This window comes from Doryrhamphus excisus, chromosome 2 (assembly GCF_030265055.1).
Source record: "Doryrhamphus excisus isolate RoL2022-K1 chromosome 2, RoL_Dexc_1.0, whole genome shotgun sequence".
NCBI classification, from domain to species: domain Eukaryota; kingdom Metazoa; phylum Chordata; class Actinopteri; order Syngnathiformes; family Syngnathidae; genus Doryrhamphus; species Doryrhamphus excisus.
The window spans coordinates 17,517,650-17,544,805 of record NC_080467.1 but is presented as its reverse complement, the minus strand read 5'-3'; the positions used below and the strand labels follow the sequence as shown (position 1 = coordinate 17,544,805).

The following is a 27,156-nucleotide window of genomic DNA, read 5'->3' as shown; positions in this document are numbered from 1 at the left end:
AATTTTGTATACCCTATTCTACAGTTTTACCCTTTCTTATGAAGACAGTGTACCCTACTTGGTTTCAGACCAGTCCGTGATAAGTGAATTTCAGCAAAGAAGGATGTCTAACTGCATTTATACTTGGAATACTTTTGTAGTTAGACCAGTTAAACCTGTTTACCACCTTCTAAATGCAGTTTAGAGCCCCCCAGACATGAAGTAACTAGTAGATTTTTGGAAAGAGATTAATTAATTGTGATCTGTGATTAATTTAAACAATCAGCCTCTTTTTTTTTTGTTTCACATAAAAATTGCTTGGAAAGCCCTGACCTTGAGGTGTTTTCATATGCATTAGATACTGTAATATAAGCAATACTGTAATATTATGGCACACCCAAATGTTGATACATAACAAAAGTGGCCTTATAAAGTTATTTATTGTTTTTAACACACTTGTAGGCAGTTTGAGCCGTTTACATTCTATTGTATTTGAAACCACTGCACGGTGGCCGAATAGTGGCCACGGAGTGAGGAGATGAGGAAGACCTGGGATCGATTCTTCGTTTGTCATCTCTGTGTGGAGTTTGCATGTTCCCCCTGTGTGTAGCCTTTCTCCGGGTACTCCGGTTTCCTCCCACATTCCAAAAACATGCTGGGTTAATTGGCAACTCCAAATTGTCCATAGGTATGAATGATTGAGGCGAGACTGGTCCCCAGTCAGGGTGTACCCCGCCTCTCGCCTGAAGTCAGCTGGCATAGGTTCCATGATACCCTTGCAACCTTAGCAAGGATAAGCGGCATTAAAAAGTAGATGTCCATAGATGTCCATTATTGTAAACTTCACTTGCCATCCGCACCCAAAGGTTCTCAGTTGGATTTAGATCAGGGGAAGGATCTAAATTCAGGATGGTCCAAACGAGTGAGCTCATTACTCTGGAAGAAGTCCTTTGTCAGGTGGGTATTGTGAACTGCAGCGTTCCCAGCATTGCCAGCATTGTTCCACTGAAGGAAAAAGCACCCCAGATCATGATGCCGCCCCTCCACTGAGCCCTGTAGATAACATCTCAGGTGGGATCTCCTTGTATGCTGGTAACGTTGGAAGCCGTCAGGACCATCAAGGTTACATCTGTTTTTCATCAAAGAACTTTCTTCCACCTTTCAGTGTCCGATGTTTAGTGTTCTTGTGCAAATTCCAAATGGGCAATTTTGTTGCGTTGTAGAAGACGGGGCCTTTTAAGACATTTTTGTTCTTACAACCCTTCTCTTGCAGATACTATATGATGATTATTGGACTCCGCTCGGCAGAGGTAATAACCTTCATTTGGGCCGAGGATGGTTCTGTGTCTTGCTCTTGTTAAGGGGCTTTGGTAATTGCTTGAACATAGATTTCAAATATCACAGAAGAGTGGGTGAGAGAAGATCTTAGCTTGCTTCTGCAGAAAGTTTTGCTCTGTTGCCTCCATGTTGTTGATTGTCTCAAGTCTTTACCCTCAACTCTAGAGTGACGTACGAAGTCCAAGTCAAGTCTCAAGTCAGGAGAAGACAGGTTGACTCAAGTCAGAAATCAAACGCTTTTGACTTGAGCCCCGTTGTTTAGTGTCCCCAAAATAAAATGCTACTTTAACAATGTATCGATTAAATATGACAAATAAAATTAATGCATTTTGAGTGAGGTACGTATTTCATTAATATGAGATCAGCGTGACAAGACTTAGTCACAAAGTGCTGACATAACGTCCAGGATTTAGTCACAGAGCACAGAAATGTAATTCACACATTTGTTGTTTGCCCTTAAATGTGAGTGTGTCATACTTGTGTAGTGCTGCCCTGCTGCTGCCTGTCCGCCATTTCTTAGTACGAACTCATCAGACTTTGCCAACATTGCATTAATTACGAGTCTCCTCTCTAACAAGGCTAGGGCCAGTGGGCTATTGCTGTAAGCAAAGCCAAATCCGCGACACCAACCTCACTCTCAGTATTTTTGTCAGAAATTAGGAACGTTTTTGACCACCCAATTAGGGGTCACGAGGCAGGAAGTCGATTACTCAATATCAGACCGAAGGAGCGATCTGTCGCTGCCATTGACTTTCGTGCTAAGTCGCAGCTAAGAGTAAATTTCCTCTTCGTCACCACTTGGAGCAGGTTTCCTTTTTGTTACGAAGGACAAGTCACTTTGGCCGTGTAGATACTACCGGGGTCTGGCAGTGTTTCAGAACCTAATGATGTCCTCAGAGACATGTTGACCACTTTTGTTTTGTCTACTTGGATGAAATTGACAGGAGCACATCCGACACATATGTCTGGTCAACACATACGTCAAAGCTGTGAAGTGTGAATTCCATTTGTCGTCTGTCTGATTGCTGGTGTGCATCGAGGACGAGGGCAGGTTGAGAGCTGATCCCACCAAGATCCAGGTGGTGGCCTTCTCGTGGGACCATATGAAGTGGACGCCATCATTAACGGCTCCTCAGTGAAGCTGAAGCTATCATCATCGCTCAAGGTCCACCCAGTGTTTCGCGTGTCACACATCAAGCCTGTATCCACGAGTCTACCGTGCCCTCCTGTCGAGCCTTTGCCTCCACCGCATCTGATCAATAGTCTGCCTGCTTACACATTGAGAGTTATTTCAGACTCCAGAAGACGGGGCAGAGAGGTGCAGTGTCTGGTCGACTGGAAAGGGTATAGTTCGAAGGAGCGCTCCCAGGTGCCCCGCTCCTGTATCCTTGACCCATCCCTCATCTGTGACTTCCATTCGCTCCACACTGTTAAGCCAGGTAAGTTGTCAGGAGGCATCTTATGGGGGGGGGGGGGGGGTACTGTCATACTCTGTAGTGCTGCAATTAGCATTTGACCTTCTTAAGCTTGACTGTGGGACTGCAAGGCGAGTGGTTAGTACGCAGGCCTCACAGCTAGGAGGCCGAGTTCAGTTCCACCCTCGGTCATCTATGTGTGGAGTTTGCATGTTCTCCCCGTGTATGCGTGGGTTTTCTCCAGGGACTCCGGTTTCCTTCCACATTCCAAAAACATGCTAGGTTAATTGGAGACTCCAAATTGTCCATAGGTATGAATGTGAGTGTGAATGGTTGTTTGTCTATATATGCCCTGTGATTGGCTGGCGACCATTCCAGTGTGTACCCCGCCTCTCGCCCGAAGACAGCTCCAGCACCCCCCACGACCCTCGTAAGGATGAGGGGTAGAAACTGAATGAATGAATGAAGCTTGACTATAGACCGTCCTCGTTGGCACATTGTACTTGCTATCATCATACTTCTGTCTGGTTAACTAGCTCTCCTTGCTTCGAGTATTACACCCTGCTTGACTATAGTACCTGCTTGATTGTTCAGCAGCGCTTTTTATTTGTATTTTATGTTTTGTTATTTTGTTTATTTTATGTTATGTTTTATGCCTTTTTACTCCTGGGAAAAACTTTTTGGAATAAACATTTTTGTTCTTATCCAAACATTTCAGTGTTTGGTTAGAACTGAATGTGTTACATCCATTCCTATAGAAGCTCCTCATTGGAGTTGGTCCTGTGTTTGTGGTTTGCACATTTACTTTTGGTTGCACGGTGTTGCTTTGAAGGCTGTTGAAGGCTGGATGGCTGAAATGTTTTGAGGTTGATTGAGGTCCACTAAGACATGCCATAAAATAATGAAGGCATTTTAACAGAATTAGAGTTTAGACTTTTTGATTTTTTTTACAATTTTTATAAAATTTTTACAAAAACTGACATCTAATGACCAGTCTAGAATACGTCTTACCATCAAGGTCTTTGAATGCATCTTGTCAGGTTATTTATATTTTTGTTCATTTGGCCATTTCTATGCTTGAGGATTGTTAATTCAGGTGAAATAATGCAAAATAGGCACATTTTGGGCTAATAATAAGCTGTATGAAACAGCATGGTTTATTAATGTATTGATATATTGTTTATATTATGATAAAGTGAAGCCGTGAAATTTGAAGCGCAATGTGACAAGGGACGACTATATGTATATATTTAATATATCTTTAATATGACCACACTCTCAGGAACCTGTTTTTCCGGTTCTTAGTAATAAAGTACCTGAGATTTCACTATTTCACCATCAACATTACGTATTATGAGAGGAGACATAAGTGCTAGTTGTTTATGTCCAAATTCTGTGCATCTTTACCGCATCAATTTATTAAGTGCTTTAGGAAGGCAGTCATAAATGACATTGACATTGTCCCAGGGGTGTAACTCTGGCGGCCATAGCTGAGTTCCCATGAGGGCTGTAACCCCCCCATCTGTGGGGGTTGCTAAAACATCCATTATTTTAATGAAAAACTGTAACTGGTGTTAAAGTGCAAAAGCGGAGGACTGGGAGAAACCCTGAAAAACTATTCTGTCTGCATAACTGCAGTCAGGGGGGGCAGGGGATTGATAACATCAAATAAACGTCACTATCATCCCTTGCTACATTTGAGTTCTAACATCTTTTTCATTAAAAAATATTATTATGAATTAAAAAGTTATCACTGTTTCCTGGTTAAATATGTTGTATTATTAGCGGTAGTATTTCATACTGGTCTCTAGGTGTCAGTAACGTTACACTGATGAGACAATAGTCACCAGCAAGTACACTGTCAATGGTAACAAGTTTATGTCTAAGATGGCTTAGTTTCTACTATTAATATTCAATCGTACTTCGCAGAATTCCACTTATCGCGGTCAGGTCTGTGTTTTTTTTTTTTTTACAACAGCAGCACTAGCTAGCAGCAGGCGAAATGCATTGAAGATATTTTTATTCTCTGCTGAATGAATGAATGAATTTATTATACATCCAAGCTCACCAGAAGCTGATCAAACATTTACACCAAAGTACCAGAGCTTTTTCTGGAGCAGGATTGCATCTATGTACTTCATATACATACAAAACGTAAGACAATTTATTTTTAGGGACTGAGAAGTATATGTAAACAATGTGAATTATGTTCTGGTTTTGCTTTTCTCGCAATGATAATTAACATTAAAAAACATCACTGGTAAGACGGTGCTTTTTAATGTACCCACTTTAATGTCAACACTAAGAGAACTAAGTCATTGTCTCATCTATGTGTGTGTGCGCACAAACATTGTCACCTTTAATGTCATTCAATTTGTCATTCAATTTGTTTCCCCCTCATTCAGCATGTGCGTATGTGAGTGGATAGACACTTATTTTTATCATGTGCGCATGTGAATAGATTAGCATATGTATGTATGTTAATAGACAGGCAACATTTTACATTACACAAATTAAAATCTGTGTACATGGAAGATAATCTTTAAAAAAAAATCACACTTTTCTTTTAAAAATCATAATAATGAAATATGATTTCGATCATGATAAACACTGCATGCAGCTTTAATAAGTGTAATAAATATAATAAATAAATAAGAAGAAATAAATAAGAAATTGAACATGCAAATAAATTATATTCGCATATATTGTAGGTTTACAGTAAAACATAATACTGAAGGGTTCAGAACTCAGGTACTCTGAGGGAGGCATGCAGCAATAAAAAGCAGAGAGAAGTAGAAATGGACGTACTGTAAAAGCTGGCCATTACATAGTTTTGGCAGCGATCACCAGTAAATTCATTTGGACACCTGATTAGGAGAAAAGAGAAAAGAGACAAGAAGCGAGAGGCAGTTAGTTTATAAAAGCAAGGAAGAACCCACATTGGTCATCACTGGTGTTTGAATGAAGGGCCATGAGACAAATATGTCTACAATCCTTCAATTCAGAGAGTTTGGGAATACCTGAAAGGCAGCAGGCTGAAAAGTGCATGTACACTACAAAGGCAACCACTTGGGACTTTATTCTGACCTCAACACATCAGCAGTAGCGCAACATCATATATCTATCACCAACTCAAAAACACGTTCTCCAGCACACTGGTGCGTTCACAGACACTCATCAACATCTTTATATTGCGTCTATGTGTGGTCTAAATAAACAGATGGACACACACAAACCATGTGAATTCAACTTAAATGACGTGGTGTTTTTGACTACCAAGTCGGCTTATTGTCTCCTCTCCGGTCACAGAAGAAGGAGGCTGCATCTGCGCTTCAGCAGGCAGCGGATGCGGATGGAGGGGCCCAGCAGGGGTGGCCAAACTGGCTTTTTATTTAGGTTTTCAGGTAATAATGTGCAAAACAAGCTTTGTCTGGCTTGACGTAAGCTATGAAAATAAAAGTTACAAAAAAGTAGCTCTCTCAACAAAAACCTTGGTGACGCCTAATATTGCCAGTAGCACATACAGCGCATGTATGTGATCGGTATTGGTATCGGCATTTCACTAATGGATTATCAGGATCGGCAGCATTCAACCCTGATCAGAACATCCCTAATACAAATATATATAATATTGTCCTCACAGTAAACACAGTAGAAATTTATTTCAGACATACAGTAATCCCTCGCCACTTTGTATTTTGAATTTCACAGCTTCACTACAGTTTCATGGTTAAAAAAGGTGTATTATTTGTAAAAAAAAAAATATATATATATATCTATTTAATCAAATTGTACATATTTATTGTCTAAATTAAACGCGTTCAGAAATGGCTAAATGAAATAAAATAGAAGACACATTCAAAGACATTGTGATGATATGTAGTATACTACACTGGTCACTAAGTGCCATTATTGTTACTCAGGTCTCGGTGTGACACACAAGCACCAGACTTTTTTTTGGCAGGTTTGAATGATCTCAACCGGCGCAATAATCCATAGCTACTGTTGCAGCCGTAATCAACGCCAAGCTAAAACTCAACTCTGAACCCTTGACGTTACTTCCGGAACACCTTTACAGCAACACACACAAGTCTTAATAACGTCTTATATGGCGTGTGTTCTCTTTTTACTATATAGGGTAATACAAGAGACTATAGGGGCGTTAGTCATGTCTCGAGGGTTCAAATATTGTTAAAAAATGTATTTAGAAGGTCGTTAAGAGGTTTTCTATGCTCAGTTTTATTCAATTTACAAATACAAAGAAAAAAATGTACTTATCACAGTCAGGTCTGAAACCAATTAACTGTGATACATGAGGGATTACTGTGTTTGAAAATGGTGATTAATCATGATTAGTTAATTTGAAATGATGAGTCACAAGTGACAATATAGCATCAGACATGCAGACGTGTTAGCCTCCATTTTGGTGTCAGGGGGGTGAAGCTGTATGAAAAATGAGTAGTAGTTTGTAGTGTTAAACGCAGTTCTGATGGGGGGGCAGCATGACGGCACATGATGTAATGGTAAGTACATGCAAGTTTCAGTGCATCATTCCTTTCATAGGAACCAGATCATAGATCTAAGACAACAGCAAGAAAGATGATTTTCTTATCTCCAAATGCATCCGTTATACCATCGCTCTCATAAGAACGATGGATTTCTTATTTTGTTGACAAGATCAAATATGATTGGGGTGGAACACCAGTAATGACATGTGGGACTGCATACAAGGGTCACATACGTTTCGGGTTTGAGACTTTCTTAAGCACAGCTTGTTCACATCGGTGCCCAGTGAATCCGGTCAAGCACCTGGTCAATGGGTAGAAAGGACAAGAGATAACAACACTGACATGTTACACACAGGACAAACAAGATGGACTCACACCAACAATGGAAGTCAAATCTTACATCATTGGTTTTTCACAATTGCAGTGGAAAGCGAGTGAGCTAGCTAGATTCATAACCTGGGAAGCACTTTCCACATTTCTCTCTTCACCTTTCATTCATGGATAGAGTTAATGCAGCACACTTAAGTAGTATGCCATGTCCAGCACCTGGACAGCGCCATGAAACAATGGTCAGGCCACCCGCCTCACAGCCATCTGTGTCATGCCCTCACATGCTGGTCAAATAGAACCGATCCCGAACATTCACATCAACATTCATGTGTCTTAGAGAAACTAGTATGGAACTACTTGGGATATTTCAAACACATATCACATAAAGTATCACTGTAATTTTACACTCTGCTACCTACTGTGATGGGGGAGGTCCCACCAAATGGTTGACCCTAGGAGGTTATCTAGCATGGGTGCGACAAACCATGCCAGAGGAATGGGTGTGTAGGCTAACCCCCACACATGAGGGCAGCATCAGGGGAGTGACAAGAGTGTCTCTTTTCTCTTGTAATGTAATTCATTTGCATGCTATGGAGTATAAAAGTTCCCGCCAAGAGGCCCCTCTTGGCCAGACACCTACAGACCGGGCATACGGTGTGTTGTCTGACCCCTTTGTTTTGCAAAGGTCATAAAAACTGCCAGAGTTCTGTATTTATTTCAAGCATTCTCTATCCTACTTAGGATAATATACATTTTTTCCACAACAATACTTTTTATACATGCATCTTTTCATCAACTTAACTTGTCATCAGAAATACAGCGGAACCTTGGTTAGCGTACGCCCTAGTTATCTACTTTTTTGTTATTTTTCGGTTAATGTACAAAATTTGCACCAAGATTTTGACTCGGTTTTCAAACATATTCCGATTAGCTATTTGTCGTGTTATTAACACACTGTATGTATTTAGAGCTGCCAGGTAGGAGGCGTAGAGGAAGACCAAAGAGGAGGTTTATGGATGTAGTGAAGGAGGACATGAGGGTAGTTGATGTGAGAGAGACAGATGCAGAAGACAGGGTTGGATGGAGGAGATTAATTGATTTGCTGTGGCGACCCCTGAAGGGAAAAAGCCCAAAGAGAAAGAAGAAGATTCCCAATCCTTATGTTGCAACATGAAGACAGATTTCTTTCACTTTTCTGTGCACACCAGGACAGTGCAACACCACAAAACAACTTAACAACTTAACATGAGCAGGCTAACAACGCACATCACTGGGACACACCTATTTTGACTACAAAGCCCTTTTACAAAAAACCCTCTAACGGCGTTTTATTGTTTGAGATACATGCTGTAATCATGCAAGAACAAGTACATTGATAACTACTATAATACTTACAGTATCTTGCCATATTTCGATTATTTAAAACAGTGCCAAACTTCTTTCCTCGGCACATTGATTTCACATCATAGCCCAGGATCTTACGTTACGGTATGACAACACTTACGATGTCCGCTATCATTGAGATGGCTGTGTCTTCCAGCACAAGACGTGTGCTCAAGTCCTCAGGTAAAAACCACTGACAACAAACAAGCATCTTGTTGAGTCTTCATATCTAAATTGAGAGCTAGGTATCCTAGCGAGGGGTTGTGTTAGTCTGCCGGATAAAAATCGTTTTTCATGTTAGCTGCTACAATAATAATATCCCTGTAGCTTGGTTAATATACAAGTCAGTTTTGTAAATGGAATACTGTTTTTTTAGTTGTTTTTTTGTGAACAAAGGAAAACAAGTTAGTATAAGGTAGCTAACAATGGACGTCATGGCACGCTAAAGCCCTAACAAAAAGAAAAAAAAAGAAAAACACCAAAAGTGTTCCATTTACATAATTGACTCTAATATTAACCAAGCGACAGCGATATGGTTATTATGGCAGCTAACATGAAAAACTATATTTAATTGGTGGACTAGCTCTCAATTTCGCTACAAAGACTCAACAAGATGCTAGTTTACTGTCAGCATTTTTTACCTGATGACTGGAGCACACGTCTTGTGCTGGAAGACACAGCCATCCCAAGAAGAGCGGACATCGAAAGTGTTGTCGCTGTTGTTGACGGGAGTAGCGTTAGCTATATGGACTCTGTGAAATCAATGCGCCTGGGACAGAATTTCCGGTAATCATCAAAATACGGCAAGATACTGTGAATATTACATGTTATCATCAATGTACTTGTTAATGCGTGATCACAGCATGGATATTAAAAAAAATTACGTTGTTACTTCGACCTCGCAGTCGAAAAACCTCCCAATGAAGTGCATTGTTAGCTAGCTCATTTGTCATATTAGAATGCACAGAAAAGGGAAAGAAATATGTGTTTATGTTTCCAATTGTGGATAAGTTGGTATTTAATTGAAAATGATCGTAGTGTGTGAGTGTGAATGGTTGTTTATCTATATGTGCCATGTGATCGGCTAGCGACCAGTTGAGGCTTTCGCCTGAAGACAGCTGGGATAGGCGGTAGAAAATGAATGAATGAATGATAGTAGTGATGGCCACAAGGATGCCCCCAGTAATTGTGGGCTCCATGGGTGGCCACTGGGACCCAGGTGGAAGTTTGCAGCTGTTTTTTTATTACAAAATGAGGACATTTTTCACATGTGAAAATTTATATTATAAGTGAAGTTGTGAATATTGTGACTAAGTGACTATTTCAACATGACTTTAGACGGCAAAGTTGAATGTTACGGACGGAAAGGGTGAACTTATGTGACCGAGCGAGCTACCTAAAATAGAACAGAATGCCTTTGTGAATGTATTATTTATTATTTATTAATCCCAGAGTGGGACAATGTCACAGCAGCAGTGTAGTAGCACGCAAGCATCAATATCAGTTTTGATTGTAAGTCCTGCAATGTTGTGTGCACCTTCTCAAGATTTTGGCAAAAAACCTAGCCACCAAAAAAAAGGTCATGTTGGTGCAAGAGAAGGCTGAGCCCCTCATTAGGGTCACGGGTGAGCTGCAGCCTATCCCAGCTGACTTTGGGCGAGAGGCAGGGTTGGTGAGGTCCTCAGGTAACTACAGAGCACATACCGTATATACAAACAAGCATTCACACTCCCAATCACACCTATGATTTCAAGTCTCCAATGATGCTAACCAATATTCCACTGTGCTACTACAGTATGTACTGTATGTGTTTTGCTATTTACTTATTATTTACTATTTACTTATTATTTGCTATTTACTTATTTGAAACTTAGGGTTTCAAATGAAGTGGGGAAGAAGGACAAAGTAAGAAACCAGAAACATACCACTTCCACAAGGAATGGGAGGAGAACTATCATGCCATCTCTATCAGGAATGCCATGCAGTGTGAAGGGAATGTAATCTAATGTCCTGTCTCATCAACGTAACTTACTGATGCCTTGTGACCAGTACTACATATAACTTTATCAATATTGCTTGACTAATAATAGTCCATAGTCAACCATAATGAAGAATGAAGCCTTATGTTATTGAGTATGAGTAGCGATATGATTTAGCACAGTATACAGATATGGCACATATTTGATATTCATATTCAAATTCAAATGAACTGAAGACATTATTCTTCTCTCTAAATTCTCTAAAGACACAATATGGCAGCGAGATCAACACCGACACCACCTTCATGTTTTGCCATGAGAAACAGTATTGAATTCAAGAATTAACTCCTAGCAAAACACAAAGTCTGTGTGGATCTAACCGCTACATCATGTCTTTTGCAACAATCATGTCTTCAGTGAGACAGTAGCCTTCAAATGTTAATTTAGCTTTCATTCATCATTCGTATTGATTTTGAATAGTTTTCTGAATGTAAAACTATAATTGCAAAACTATAAAATTGTGTTTCGTGTTAACATTTTTGAGAATTAACTGAAGTCTCAAAATAACTGTTAGTTAGCAAAGAACTAGAGCTAACTGTTGATGATGTCATAGACTGGAAATGGAGCTGACTTCCGCTTCCTGTCAACATGTATTAGCAAGCTGCTAACACGGATGTTCATTCATTCATTTTCTACCGCTTATCCTCACTATGGTCGCAGGGGTGCTGGAGCCAAGTTGTTTAAATGACTCTTGTAAGTGAACAATGAGTTCTGATTCACGAGTATCTGAATACAGTAATCCCTCTTCACTTTGCGCTTCAATTTTTTTTCATTCAGTTATGCTATTTCGTTGTTGAATATGGCCTGTTTTTTGTAAAAAAAAAATATATATATATATATACATATTAAAGCACATTTTAAGTTTTTAAAATGAATTTTCAAGCATAAAAATAGCCAAAAACTAAAATACAAACATAAGGCATTCAGATGATGCATTCAAAGATGTTGCGATGATATGTAGTATTCCACACTAATCACAAGGTGTCAGTAATGTTACTGTAATGTACGGTGAGAAACACAAGCACCAGACTTGATCGCCGGAACAAGGGTTTTTACTACAGGTTTGAATGATCACACAACAGGTGCAATAATCCCTAACACTGGCTACTGTTGAGGCCGAAACCCACGCCAAGCTAAAACTGAACCACCAACGTGACTTCCCGTCTTCCCCCTCCACTCAGTTCCCCTAGCACTGGGACACATTTACAGCAACACACACAAGCACCAGTCTTATTCATGACTAATACGTCTACTATATTGGGTAGTATGAGTATAAAGGTGACTATATGGGTGTTATTTCATGTCTCAATGGCTCTAATAATACTACCTGCTTTCAGAGGGGTACGCAACCCCCCCCCCCCCCCCCCCTGTTTTGTCATTTGCATTCATGCAGCACCCATGAAGTGTTTTTCTACAAGCTTTACTTCCTATTCTCCCATCCAGATTCCTGACACGGCCACTGCACGTAAAATAGACCCGCCTTGCGTAGGGCGGGAAAGAAGTGGTGTTTATATGATTCATTGGCAAATGTGAATATGTCAATGTTATTGAAATCTGTGAAAAAAATAAAGCATAGTTTTAATTTGAAAATGCCTATCCAATGAAGGAGAATGCAAGAGTTTAATTGATAGGTTCACTTCACCAAGAAGGATATTTAATGTCTTCCAGAAAGTAACCTTAATGAGATGAAACGCTCTTTTCATCTTTGTATGTACACATCACTGGGTCTAATGATGAATGAATGACACCCCGACATTGTGACCAAATAGATTATATACACTCTCCAGAATAAAAGCATACTGTCTCTACGACATAAGAAAGTTGATATTAAATAGAATTCTTTTGCTGTAGAACCACTCTGGGTAATTGTTAAGGCAGTGAAATGCAGCTACTCCTCCAGTAGCTTCACAGTGACGACCCAAAGAAAGCTATTTGTGATCACAGGCACTGAGACGTCAGCCTGAATGGGAAAGTACATGTCCTTACCTGCACAGGAACTTTGTGCTGCCTGGTATGAGTTCAAGGGTAAAGCACTCTCCTCCATTAACGCAATAGCTCTTCTGGCTCTCGCTACAGCGTGTCACATGACTGGAGGTCTTGAGTCTTGTAGTGGTGCTGCTGGTGGAAGCTGCAGACGACACCCAGAAAAACAACAAATAATTCATCAGGAAAAACACTGGTGGTGCATGACAGTCAACGCTAAGTTTTTATCCACAAAAGCAAAGCTATTTGAAGAAAATAAGGATTTCGGTACATGGTGTGAGGATTTGATTTAGAGTTTCTGTCATGCCCCCCTGGATGACAGAAATGTTTTTGCGCCTCCTCCATTTGAAACACTATAAGGAGACGCAGCAAAATGGAGAGCAGTGCAGCATACAAGTAGAGTCAAGATTCAAATGACCTGCTGAGAACAACAAATTCATACATGTTGGCGGGTCTGCACTAATATTGAAAGTCCTCCCTGCCTCTCACACCCCCCGACAGTTCACCCCGTCCCCACTATTTGACAAGCACGGACTTAGAGTATGTTGCTCAAAATAGAGCTGCAGTTTGTAAAGTCATGAAATGAGCTTTTTGTTTCTTGCTGTTGGGTACAAAACATGAAAGAGACACATTGCTGGAGCTGAGCCAACAAGTGCTGGCTTCTTTTCTCGGCTGGTCAAACTCCCGGGATATGAAAAAAAAAATGCACTGCAATGCTGTCAAGGGCAAACATGATGCACTGCGCCACAAGCGTGTGTCATCTCATACGTTTCACAAGTTACAATTTGCTCAAGTCTGCAAAAAAGGAAGGCGAATATTTCTGGAAATAAGGTTTGAACACAATCCACAAAGTATTAGAACACCGAAAGGAAAATACTAGAAGAACAATGCCATTGGGCGCACCCCACGCAGTGGTGATTTCGGCAAGCCAATTTGGTAATTTAGTAGACTGGGCTGCGCCAAGCTGGCCATAGCGGTGCACCAGGGGAAGTATCAACATTTTCAGGTTGGCGCAGTGAAAATTTTGTGACAAAACCGCACGCTAAAGGTGCCCTGAAATAAGTATGATCGGCAGCTCCGACCTGGCCTATACTTGGTGCAGGCGGAAGCGCACCCTGCGCAGTGGTAAATTGGCTGACAGGCACAGTGCAGACAGATCACCAAAACCTCACCAATGCAATAAACAATCACAGCAACCACTATTTAATGTAACCGTCTGAACCAGTAGGTACATTTTTGTATTAATTGTCCCATCACATCCTGATGTCAGATCAAAGACGTCATGCATAATGGGAACCTAACACCACCTGAAAGGCCGACTTCACACCGGGGCGGGCAACACACCCCAAATCAACATTTTAGAAGTGAAAACTACGCCAGAAAAAGTGCAAGACAGATCGTTCATCTCTGTGGTTGTGCTGAATGCAACCCCTCCCTCCCCTCCACTCATCCAATCCCAAACGTCCAATCACTGTTAGTATACAAATGAGCCTACATGCAGCTCGGACTTTGTATGAACAGACAAAGTGACCCATTAGAGAACTAATAATTAACAACAACTAAAAACAAAGATGGCTGCACGGTGGAGTAGTGGTTAGCGATCTGGCCTCACGGCTAGGAGACCCTAGTTAAATTCCACCCTCGGCCATCTCTGTGTGGAGTTTGCATATTCTCCTTGTGCATGCGAGGGTTTTCTCCGGGGACTCCGGTTTCCTCCCACATTCCAAAAACATGCTAGGTTAATTGGCGACTCCAAATTGTCCACAGGTATGAATGTGAGTGTGTGAGTGTGAATGGCGACCAGTCCAGGGTGTACCCCGCCACTCGCCCGAAGACACCTGGGATAGGCTCGCGACTCTCGTGAGGTAAGCGGTAGAAAATGACTGAATTAATAAAAACAAAGATTAATATAACATTGGTTGTTAAAATCTGTCTGTGAAATTTTACTTTAATGTTCTTAAAATTTCCACAAGGAGGATGAGGAGGAGATACCCGGAATATACTATCAAAGGTTCTCCTATTTGGCGATGCAGAGCGTAAATGCAGGTGGATAACAAGCACGATGCCTGGATTAGCCTGCTGCTGTGTTTAATGTAACTCTCAGTTTCAGATGACATATGTGTCCCAAAATATGAAATGAATAAATAATTGCTGTTTCATGCTTAGCGATGGCCTACTATTAGTCATAAATACTGAAATACACATATACAGTACAGTATAGCATTCTGGCCACTACGCATCAATAATGTCTAGTGTTGTGAACGATAAACCGATGTGGTCGGATATCCGGTTTGACAATTGAGAGACGCGGTTGCATCGGTAGCAGCCTCCTGGATTGATGGGAATCAATATTTAAAGTTGTTGTTGTGTTTTTGGGTGACATACAAGATTAAATTTCTCCACTTCAAAGATTAATCGTTCATCGTCGGTCTTCTTTGCAATGAGCGCTGGTTTTACAATGCGGCGTCTTTTAAGCTTTTATTTTGTTAAAAAGTGGAAGTTTATTGTGACACCAGAAGCTGTTTTCTGATGTTTCTCCTACTAGTATGCTGCTGAATTTATGTGTAAACGCATCAAAAATAGACTTGAAGTCTATCTTTAAGATTCTATCTAAAAACATGCGTGTGATTCGCCAGTCTGGCTCTAAAGGCTCCATGTAGACTACATGTATTATGTATGACAATTTATCACATACTACAGCAGGGGTGGGCAAATATTTGGACTCGAGGGCCGCATTGAGTTAACAAAATTGTCTGGGGGGCCAGAACATATATTTAACACACACACACTATTTTATGCTTATCATTTTCCTTGAATTATTTGTCTAATTTTATCTGTAAAAGTGTTATCCTATATCAGTTGTATGTTCTCATGTCCCTTTTTTAGGAGCACTTTAAACATCACACCACATCAAACTATGTCATTTAATTTTACAGTTTTGTTGTTTATTTTTTACTAAATCAGACATCCGACTTGCAAGTCATGTTGCCAGTTTGTATGTTAAAAGTTGAAGTTACTTAGAAAGCAACTGGCGGGCCGGATTCAAACGCTTGGTGGGCCGCATGTGGCCCCCGGGCCGTAGTTTGCCCACCCCTGTACTACAGTGTTAATTGGCCCTGTACCCTAGAAACCGCCCATGAATGATACGGGAAAAGGCCGAAATTATACTGTGTCAATGCCCAGGGCAGTGATACTGATAAACTATAGAGTTTAACCATGTCCAGTATCAGCCCCCGTAGCTGTCCAATCAGAGCGCGCTGCTCTGGTATCGTGCCCGTGAAACAACCAATCAGAGAACAGCGCACGAGGGTTTGTTTTGCTGCCGTCTGTGCTCTGTCAACATGTCAGCGGTTGACACTCCCGGCGAAAGACAAATAGGGAAAATAGCAAACAGAATATTAGAAATGGAACGTTTTATCACCATTAATGAGGAGGACACTCTTGAAATGATCGAAAAAACTAAAAATGCAAATACAAGTCGGAAAACCAAGGGCGACTGCAACTGCAAGAACGAACGAAGACTGGTAGAAAGTATTCCCCCGCCTGAGTTAGACAAATACGTGTCTATGTTTATTGTAACGTCGTTGTATGGAAAGGACACGACTGTGATCGCTAACAAGCTTTTGTTACACAACAATACTGGCTACTGTCGGCCGTAACCACGCCGTTGCAACCACCGCCAGCAACGCAACAGTGCTTCCTCAAGACGACACGCCCCCACCCCTGGTGCATTCACAGTCACGCGGAACAGTCAGACACTCAAGAGCACAACATGTCAACATGAACACGTCAGGGTCGCTACATTATTTTATCAATCAGAAAAGAAAATGGGGATGAATACGAAAGTACGTGATAATAAGCTCATGATTAAATAGTATGTGATAATAAGATCATCACATGGTTTGTCTGGTATCAGGCCCAGTATCATGCCCCCGCGTGCTAGAATCAGTCAGATACTGACACTTGGGGGCATGATACCTGGCCTGATACCAGACAAACCATGTGATAACCTCTAAGTACTGTATGTCATGTAGAGAATAGTGTATGTTTGCATAAAACCATAACATAATGGTAAGAGCAGAGTAAACACATGCGGTAGCTCGCCTGAGGTCAGCTGGGGTAGGCTCCAGCATGCCGGCAACCCTTGTGAGGATAAGCGGTATAGAAAATGGATGGATGGAAGTTATGTAGTATGAAAGTTACTTTATTTACTGTGGAAACATTTCAGGGATCGATTTATTTCAATGTTTATTATTCAACTTCTGAGAGATGCTTCTGAGTCGTGGAATACTATTCTAGAGCTAGTGTTTGAATTATTCAACATTTTTATGCAAATTTTTACAGCCAGAGTCTGCACTTTTATCGTTGGATATACATGCTGTGTGTGATCATTTAAAACCTTACCTAAACTTCTTTCCTAGCGCATTGATTTCACATCGTCCATATAGCTTCAGATATTTACATCAAAAAACAGCATATATACAGCCACAACACTTAAGACGTCTGCTCTCCCTGGGATGGCTGTGTCTTCCAGCACAAGATGTGTGCTCCAGTCCTCAGGTAAAAAATGCTGACGGAAACCAAGCATCTTGTAGAGACTTTGTACTGAAATGAAGAGCGAGGTATCCACTATTCTGTCTGTGAGTGACATTGAGACAAACGGCTAGCAAGGCGTTGTGTTAGTCCGCCAGATGAATACAGTTTTCCGTGTTAGCTGCTGCATAAATAATATCACTGTAGCTTGGTTAATATACAAGTCAGTGAGGTGTCTCATAAAGATTGTGAATGATGGACAAAATTCCAAAATAAGTGCAGTTCCCCTTTAAAGCCTGACGTTTGTGTTCAACAACTTAGACACACTAACACACTAACAATTTGCTTTCTTTTTACAGCAAGTCAAAGTGGGACAGCAGTGGATAAATGATAAATGGGCTTTGATTATTTAAGGCTTTTCTTTCTGATGGCACAAATGTCTCAAATCACTGGACACCTCATTCAGCAAATGGAAGCAAATCATTCATACACAGATGATGCAGCACCAGAATCACCTCTATCTTGCTCAAGGATACTGAGGAAGTAACCCAACACCCGTTTGCAAACGTGCATCCGAATGATGAACCAAAGTTCCCTGTTGGATACCCCTGCAGTGTTTCTATCATAAAGCTGAACATATTATGTCTATCCATCCATTTTCTATACAGCTTATCCTCACTAGAGTATCCCAGCTGACTTTGGGTGAGAGGCGGGGTCCACCCTGGACCGGTCGCCAGCCAATTACGGGGCACATATAGACAAACAACCATTCACACTCACATTCATACGTGCACATTCTATGGACAATTTGGAGTGTTTTTGGAATGTGGGAAAAACCCAGAGAAAACCCATGCACGGCCATTCCACATGGCCAACATGCTAACCACTCGGCCACCCTGCGGCCCTGAACATACTTTGTGTTCATGTTAAACAAATTGGACACACAGCTAGTGATTTGGGGACAAGCCATACAGGAATTATTATTATGACAACAAAAATTGTTAAATGACACTTTACTATTACTGGCATGTTAGCACGTACCTCGTGAATGTGCGAGCTACTGACACTGTTGTCAACTTTTGAGTCAGAAAAGTAGCTATTAGCTCAAAATAAATAAATACATCGAAAAAAATAGGTATATAATCACTTTTGGTGTCTGACTGTGATATGTGAATTTCCACAAAGCAGGGGTTTTTTTATTCGTAAATGGTATATTTTAGTAGCTAGAGCATCGAAAACCTGTTTACAATCTTCTAAATACTTAAAAAAAAAACATTAGAGCCATCCAGACATGAAATAACACCCCATAATAATAATAATAATACAGTAAACCTCGGATATATCGGACTCGGATATATCGGAAATTCGCTCACAACGGACAGATAAAAAAGAACCAATTTTTCTGTAATGCATTTCCAATAAAAATTCATTGCATATATCGGATTTTTTAAAACGGATTTCGCCTATCCCTAGCATATATCGGATGGCCGCATCGTGGCGCTCCGATTCGCCGAATTGCGACAGGCCGCTATACGACGTCATTTGCAGCGTTTGCAGCGTTGCCTGCGCGTCCAGGTACAATGGAAACATAGTCAAGGAAGTGCCTTTTTATAACGGATAAAATCCGATCTACGCATATACCGGATATAAATCCGATATATGCGTAAAACGGACATTATACTAACAGTATACGCATATAACGGATTTCGCTTATATCGGACAAAACCAGTGGGAACAATTGAATCCGATATATCCAAGGTTTACTGTACACTCGTAATACCCAATATAGTAAACATAAGCCCAGAAAATAAGACATGAATGTCTGTAAATGTGTACTGATGCTAGTGTAGCTGAGTAGGTGTGGACAGGAAGTAACGTCGGGGGGTTCAGAGTTGAGTTTTAGCTTGGCATGGGCTACAGCCGCAACAGTAGCCCATGTTAGAGATTATTGTACCTGTTGCAAGATAATTCAAATCTACAATAAAAGCCTTTTGTTCCAGTGATCACGTCTGGTTCTGACGTGCCTCACCGTACATTACTGTTATTATGCAATCATCATTAAGGGCCCAAATGAATGGGCCCATAAAGAGTGGATGTAAACTTGTGACGTGATACAACCACTGAAAGCTATTACATTCCATAGCTGGTTTCATGAGTGAAACACTGAGCGGCAGTGTCATGAAATATGATTACTCATTGATATAAGATTACAAAACAAGCCCATTCATGTTTAGTTAGCCATCATGGAAAAAGTCACTGTGCAACCTGCATGACTCACAATTCATTGACACAAGTCAGTCCAAACCTCAACTACTATTTTGTTAGTGTTAGTGTTCCCAAGCATACAATAATTATCCTATTTGTACAATCATTTCGCACGCTGTACGATCAAAAATTACAAAAATATCAAAATAATAATAATAATGTAAGCCCTTCAATATTAGTAAACACAAAGAGGATACCCAGTTCAGGGTGCACACCACCTCTCGCCCAAAGACAGTTGGAATAGGCTCCAGCATACCCTAGTAAGGATTAGCGGCATAGAAAACAGATGGATGGACAAACAGGATACACCCTGCGCTGATGCTGTGCTGTGCTTTGTCTCACGTCCCCCTTCACAGTCAATCAAGGTAGGATGTAGCACAGAAACACCAAAGGTAAAACAACACTAGAGTATGTCAGGTGGGTTCGTCAAGTCTCCGTTTTTATTATATAAAGTAACACAAATGGAGTCAAGGAAAGTTGCAAGGGCCAACATTTTGATAAAGAAGGTGAGAAACACTATTGAATTCAAGATATAAGTCATGACAAAGCACCAAGGTGGTGTCTGTGTTGATCTCGCTGCCACATTGTGTCTTTGATATGTACTATGCATAGCCAATGTAAATACATTTGGAATTGGGTTTTTTGTAAAACATTTTGGGCTTTCTGGAACAGATTAATTAGATTTACATTATTTCTTATGGGAAAGCTTTATTTGGTTAGAGTACGTTTTGGTTAGAGTCTGACCTTCTGGAAGGGATTAATGCTCAGGCTAATCAAGGCCCCACTGTATTATTATTGATTTAACTTTTCTGAATGTCATATTATTAGGATTCTATAGGTTACATTGTATTAGGATGACATTTCATTCTATTTTGTTCAGGTTATTGATAATAATATTATACGGTAATTGTGGCCGTACTTGGTCAGGAGCAAGTCAGTTTTTGCAAGTCTCAAGTAAGTACTATATGTACTTAATCTCAAGTCTGAAATAAAGACATGCAAGTCTAAGTTAAGACAAGACAAGTGAAGTCAAATCCAAAGTCATAGTTTTGAAATTGTTGAATAAGTGTTTTTAATGCCATTGTAATATTATAAAATTTTGGATTGTTTTATTTTTTATATCAAACAAGACCAGTATGACAAGACTAGTTACAAAAACTGGTAAAAGCAAGTTTTGCAGTCATTATCATCCTACATTTAAGGTAAGTGAGACCAGTAAATGTCTTTTTCAATTCTTTTGCCAAGCATTCCAACAATTTTAGTAGCATTTCTTATGTAGAAATAGGAAGTCTGCATGGAGCACTTAAGTCATGAGGTGGTCCTCCGAGGGTGTGTCCCACTTGGACATACGAGCTTCCATCCATCGCCACTGTCTTTACATTAGCCACAGCAGAAAGCATGTCATAAATCTTAAATTCAGTCATCAGCTCATGTAGCAGACAGCATTAGCATGTTGTTGTTGGAGGGTGGTGCAGGCGGTGGGGCATCTATGCTTACAAGCAGCTCTGACCTTGAAAAGAAGCAGCGGCATTGAACAGGAAGTCTCTGTATCCCCCAGCCTGCTGTTTCAGTTTGTGTCATGCATTATTGATTTTTATAAGATTCTATGCTGCCGCCCAGCAGACGTGCCAAGTAACATCGTCGCCATCCTTACAAAGCCTTACTTATGTGTGAATTACAATCATTCAGACATTCAGCCGGGTTATAGTATGGGCTCGAGTCTAGCAGGAAAGCACCTCGAGCGCAGCAATATTTCTGAGGCGTAGTCATGCACCTCCATGCTGCAAGTCCCAACGTGTCTGCTCTCAGGCAAAGTCCTGATAACTGATACTTCCTGCCACAGTCCCGACTCACACAAAGACACAACAATCATTCACTTTGAACACAACAGTTGAAAATGGATGCACGTCATGTGGATGGCAAGCTTGCCAATCCAAAATTCTTGTGTGATGATGTTAACCAAGGTGAGCATATTTTGATCGGTGAAAACCACGACAGTGTGTGGGCCAAGATGATACTCAAAAGATACTGCTAGTTTACTCAAAGATCAGAATCAGAATCACTTAACTAACGATGATTTCCAATTATTTTAAAGCTTGTTATTGCAATGAATCAATGAATCAGTTAGGCCCAAATCAATATGAACCAAACACGGTTAGTGGTTAGGTTTGGCAAAAATGTCAATGATGTCAATCACTGTTTTCCAGATTTGAAGCTGATGTGTGTGAGAATCTCGTTTTGTCTAAACCACAAAGATATTTATATATATTTATGTAAGACATTTGAGGGGCTGAAATCTGAGAATATTAATTAATTAATCAAAGACTACAATAGTCGATTAAATGGATGATCAATTGATCATTAATCCATCGATTAATTGTTGCAGATTTAGTTTCAACACAGGTACAGTATGGGTAGTGTGTGGATTGTTCTATTACGGAAAAACTATCTATAACCAAGGACACAAATTCCAAAAGAAGCATGTTCAAAAACAGGCATAAAGATGATTCCAAAAACAGAACATGAGAACCTGAGGTCAAATGCTAAAGTTTTTTGAGAAAATGTGTCATGTAAAGTCGCAAGAACTTGGGAATCTGAACTGCCCCAACTCAGCAAGTTTTCTTTGGCTTTTTGGCAACCATGATTCAACGCTAACGCCGATTCAAAAAAGCCAGAACATTTTCATAACTTCCTAAGAAATGTGATCATGAAAATGAATATGATAACCCAATGCCAGAAAATTTTTGTAAAGTACTTACAAATTGTTGGGATGGCTATGTTGTTGGCTTCCTGTGTCGTCAGAGGGACGGGGGTCTGCTTCGGAATGGTGGGAAGTTCAGTGGTAGGATTCAAGGTGCCAGAGGCTTCTGATAGAGTTCCTCGGGGTGGCATGTATGAACCCGGTGTAGTTGTGTCCTGCATGAAAAGCTCAGGACGCTGTGAGCTTCTGGCACTAGCAACAGTAGTCAGAGAGACGGTGGCAGGAGAGGAATGAGGAAAGGACACACTTATTCCCAGCGTGGGATCCACAGATATGATGATCGGGTCCTGTCCGATGCGTTTAGGGTCTAAATGAGTGGGTGCTTCATACTCAAAGATCTTATCTGCAAAGACCCATTTGAGTCCAGCTGTGCACAGAGCTAAACTAAGCAAGCAGGCTAGGATGGGCAGGATGCAGATTTTTTCAGAGTGCAGGCAATTGTTCACATGTTCCATCTGGATGCACACGCAGCAGGTCCCAGGCAACGCCACAACTCCCACAGCTTCTGGATGCTCCCCTTCACCGCCACCATCATCGCCATCCCCTCCTCCTCCTCCTGCTGCTGCTGCTGTAGTTACCTCTGCAACCTCTTTCCCGTCCTCTCCAGCTGCTTCCGTCTCCTCCGGTTTCTCCTTTGGGACGTGTCCAGTATCGAGAGCAGAGCCAGGAGGCCCTGCAGAGAAATCCTCTGTTCCCTCAGTCATCCTGTCTTCCCTAACTGCTGGATGCAGGGTCTCGGATGGCTACCAACTCAGAGCATCACACAGCGGCTGTCTGCCACCAGTCAATTCAAGTATGTTGTCCATCATGGAGAGGCGGGACAGCAGAGGAAAGTGACTGTGACCTTGTCTGGACGTACGTAGACGGTCTTCAATGGAGTTCCATAAATTGTCTACAATTGGAACATTCAGATACACTGCCGGTAAGAAGATTGATGAGATGTTCTGTAAAGGAGTGGCAGGACAATAGGAGCTCACTCACCTGAGCACTTGGACAGAGGAGATGGCGTGGTAGTGGTGGCGGCGGCTGGCCGGCTGCAGCTGCAGTGGCAGACGTGCACGGGACAGGACGAGCAGGAGGGACATGCTGCCTCGCTTGAAGATCCCAGCAGCAGAAAGGCTGAATCACGAGGGAGCGGCAGGTGTCCTTCCTCTCAAACAGATGACTCAGGGAAAGAAGGAATAGAACGGGTAGTGCGAGGGAGGGGGGTTGCAGCAAAGAAGATGGGTTACTCCCCTTTTTCGTCTTTCACCCCTCCTCTCTCACTCTTCTTCCTCGTGCTCCGGCCTCCTCCCTCACTCCTCCTCTTCCTCTCTGCTGCTTGTTCCATGCTCTGGTGCAGCCCAAGCTAAGCACTTCCTTCATCCAATTAGAGCCCATGTCAGCCAATCCTGGGCAGGCGGATCCTCATGGCCGCCCCCCCCGCCCCCGGCAGCACTCCACATTGATTATGCTAACGACTCAGCAGACATAGGATCCATCCCAAAAGAACAGTCTTCTTAGCAGCTGAGTAAATGTCACATGAAATACCTGCTCAGGGATTGCGTTCATCAGCTAACTCTGATGCAATCCTCTAATTGTGTGCTGCCTCTTTTAAACCAAACAAACCATAAACAAACACTGACACGCCTCTTCAAGTATTACAGACCACCAATGCCGCTACTAAGCCTGCAATCTCCCCGAGCACGGCAGCTAATAGGCCAAAGACTGAAACAAGATGAAAGGTCAGGTCACCCCCGCGTGAACGTTGACCTGCTGTGACCTTTTCCAATCCTCAACCGGGATGAATCCCAGTAAAAGCAGTAATCCCAGTAAAAGCAGTAATCCCAGTAATTGTATCTGTGGGAGAGGACTTCCTGTCAGGATGTTGAATTAGGGAGCTACGTATTGATTATCGTCTCGTCTTTTCACCCTCTTGAAGACACGCTTTGATTTTTTTCAAGAAGGTACTTCACTCGAAAAAAGGCCACTCCAAAATACTCTGAGGGATCAAATGTACATTTACACCTAGTCCTGTTGGGAACATCGAAATCAGGGGTGCTCACTTGGATTATAAATGAGTATCCGTTACAGATAATGCATTTTTGCCGGATACGAGTATAGAACGAGTATATTCCGTCATTATTCGTATCCGTGATTAAAGAAGAAAATGGTCATTATATTTTCACTCTTCATGCTCGGTGATTGGCCAGTCGCACACAGTGACCGCCTCTCCCTTTTTTTACAAGACAGCGGGCACGATCGTGCATCAGTCACTGATGGTGTTTTTTTTGTCTGCTAGTTTTGGGTGGTTTGGCTCGTAGTATGCAGTGAGTTAGAAAACTGCTTGTAGTACTGAACATGGTGCTTTTGAGAAAAGCAAGGCAAGGCTGACACATACAGTATATATAGTATATACAGTATATATGAATATATATAAAAACATGCTAGGTTAATTGGCGACTCCAAATTGTCCATAGGTATGAATGTGAGTGTGAATGGTTGTTTGTCTATATGTGCCCTGTGATTGGCTGGTGACCAGTCCAGGGTGTACCCCGCCTCCTGCCTGAAGACAGCTGGGATAGGCTCCAGCACCCCCGCGACCCTCATGAGGATAAGCGGTAGAAAATGAATGAATGAATGTACATTGTACATATATATCAATGCACACACAAGTCGATGTGATCAATCTCTTACTATAAAACATGTACATATATATAAAATCAAACCAGTCTAATTTTGAACTCCTACACTAAATACTAATAATTAATATATGACGTGAGTATATAACCCCTTCACCACCATGACGTGAGTATATAACACGAGTACTGGTAATATGTCAGTCAAAATAACTACATCACACACACACAGTTTGTGTATTACATGCAGTTAGCAATTGCTATCAAACATAATCGATATACAACAAATGCAAATGCAAAAGACAATGCCCCATCGAAGTCCCCCCATCACTCGACCCGTTCCAATTCGCCCCCACACACCCCCACATTTTCCAATTCATCATGAAATAATAAGAAATTTAAGAAGCTGAAGTGTAGAAAAACACACATTCCATAGTGGAGTTCATGTCGCAAAGCAAAGCTAGCAAACAGTGTATTTGTTTTCTACATCATTCGTCGCTACAAGTGTAGGGATAACTTTGGTTAGCGATATATGCATTTTACCGCAACTTTAAAAGAAGTACTACCGTAGTAGTACTATAGAAGCACTAAAATACTACAAAAAATTTGAGGATGATTGGTGTTGTGAACCTCTGACTAGTTGCTAGAATGCAATGAGCATATTTATACTGTAGTACCTACATAGTCCCATGTATAAGTTAGTATTGTGACATGAGTAAATAGCAAAGATGTTATCAAGCTAACAGTCAGCATGCTAAGTAGCAACATTGCCAAGGTAGTTCTAAGTGTCCCTACGCCAAGCCATGTAGTATATTTCGCCACTGTAAAATAGCAGAAATGCTAATTTAACAGATGCCAGCCAGTGTACGTTGGTAAAAACCTCTCTCCCCCAGCCTTAGAGCTGCATTGAGCGTTCGGCTGACAGTCCAGACGTTTGGCCAAGTGGTCAGCGCTCTCATCTCTCATTACAAAGGCCCACGAGCGGGCAGTGTGGAAGAGTTAGCATGCTAGCCCCTCACAATATAGCATAAAGTTCATGGATTTTCTATGCAGCTTATCCTCACTAGGGTCATGGGGGTATGCTGGAGCCTACCCCAGCTGATATGGGCAAGAGGCGGGGTCAGATAGGTCGCCAGCCAACTGCAGGGCACATATAGACAATTATTCATACTCACATTCAGTGGACAATTTGGAGTCACCAATTAACAGTCGCACAGTGAGAACAGACAAACTCCACACAGAGATGCCCAAGTGGAGAATCGAACCGAGGTCTTCCCGATCTCCTGACTGTATGGCCAACATGTTAACATGCTAACCAGTCGGCCACCGTGCAGCCGAGGACAACAGTTAGCATGCCAAAAGCTAGAATATTTATTGTGTGTACAAAGTTTGTCACTTACTGTAATTCTAGGATTGCCAACCTACAATTTAGAGTCATTGTGTAGTTACGATAGGCGGAGCAACCTTAGCAACGTCACTATCGTTAGTGGACGCCTTGCACTACTTGAGTGGAATAAACACATTGAAGGGTTTGCAGTACCAAACCAAGGCAGATAACGCCATTCATTTTGGGAGAATCCCAAGAAAGTGTCAATGCTAACATGCTAATAACTACTATGGCTACAGGTCTGACAATGTAGTATTTAGTGTATGACATTTTGTTTAAAAATGCTAAGAAAAATATGAATAAACCTCTATGAGGTATAATCTGGTATGTTTGCTTCAACTCTTAAATGTTTTATAAATGTTCAATTCAGACATGATGCTTTTATGGAGCTCTGAAAAATGAACAACACTTGACACTTGAGTGCATAAGTCCAAAGTTGCATCGTCCATAATGGTTAAGGCGGGAAAAGCCATAAAGCATAAAAAAAACATAAAACAGGGGTGATGGTGGCAAGTAAAATACTCCCAATGTTAGGTCGGTGGGGGTTCATTTGCTGGGTTCCATGTGATGTCATGTCTGGTTACTGTTGTCATAGGCTCAAGCAGATGGGGTCCAGT

General features: G+C 41.3%; 1 protein-coding gene across 7 annotated transcripts in view; it reads right to left on the bottom strand.

Moving 5' to 3' along the window:
- nrg1 (neuregulin 1) overlaps positions 1-23,807 on the bottom strand; it is a 35,393-nt gene extending 11,586 nt beyond the window's left edge. Inside the window, exons 1-4 of one of the 7 annotated variants that reach the window (XM_058064451.1) lie at positions 23,516-23,807; positions 22,533-23,426; positions 12,979-13,120; positions 7,474-7,541 (exon numbers count right to left, since the gene is read on the bottom strand). In XM_058064451.1, coding sequence (XP_057920434.1) covers positions 7,474-7,541; positions 12,979-13,120; positions 22,533-23,238 — 916 coding nt within the window. In that variant the 5' untranslated portion in view covers positions 23,239-23,426; positions 23,516-23,807. Of the gene's footprint in view, positions 1-5,540; positions 5,600-7,473; positions 7,542-12,978; positions 13,121-22,532; positions 23,427-23,515 lie in introns of all 7 variants that reach the window. The other 6 variants (XM_058064450.1, XM_058064452.1, XM_058064447.1 and 3 more) reach the window with 6 other exon arrangements.
- Positions 23,808-27,156: the final 3,349 nt, after the last annotated feature.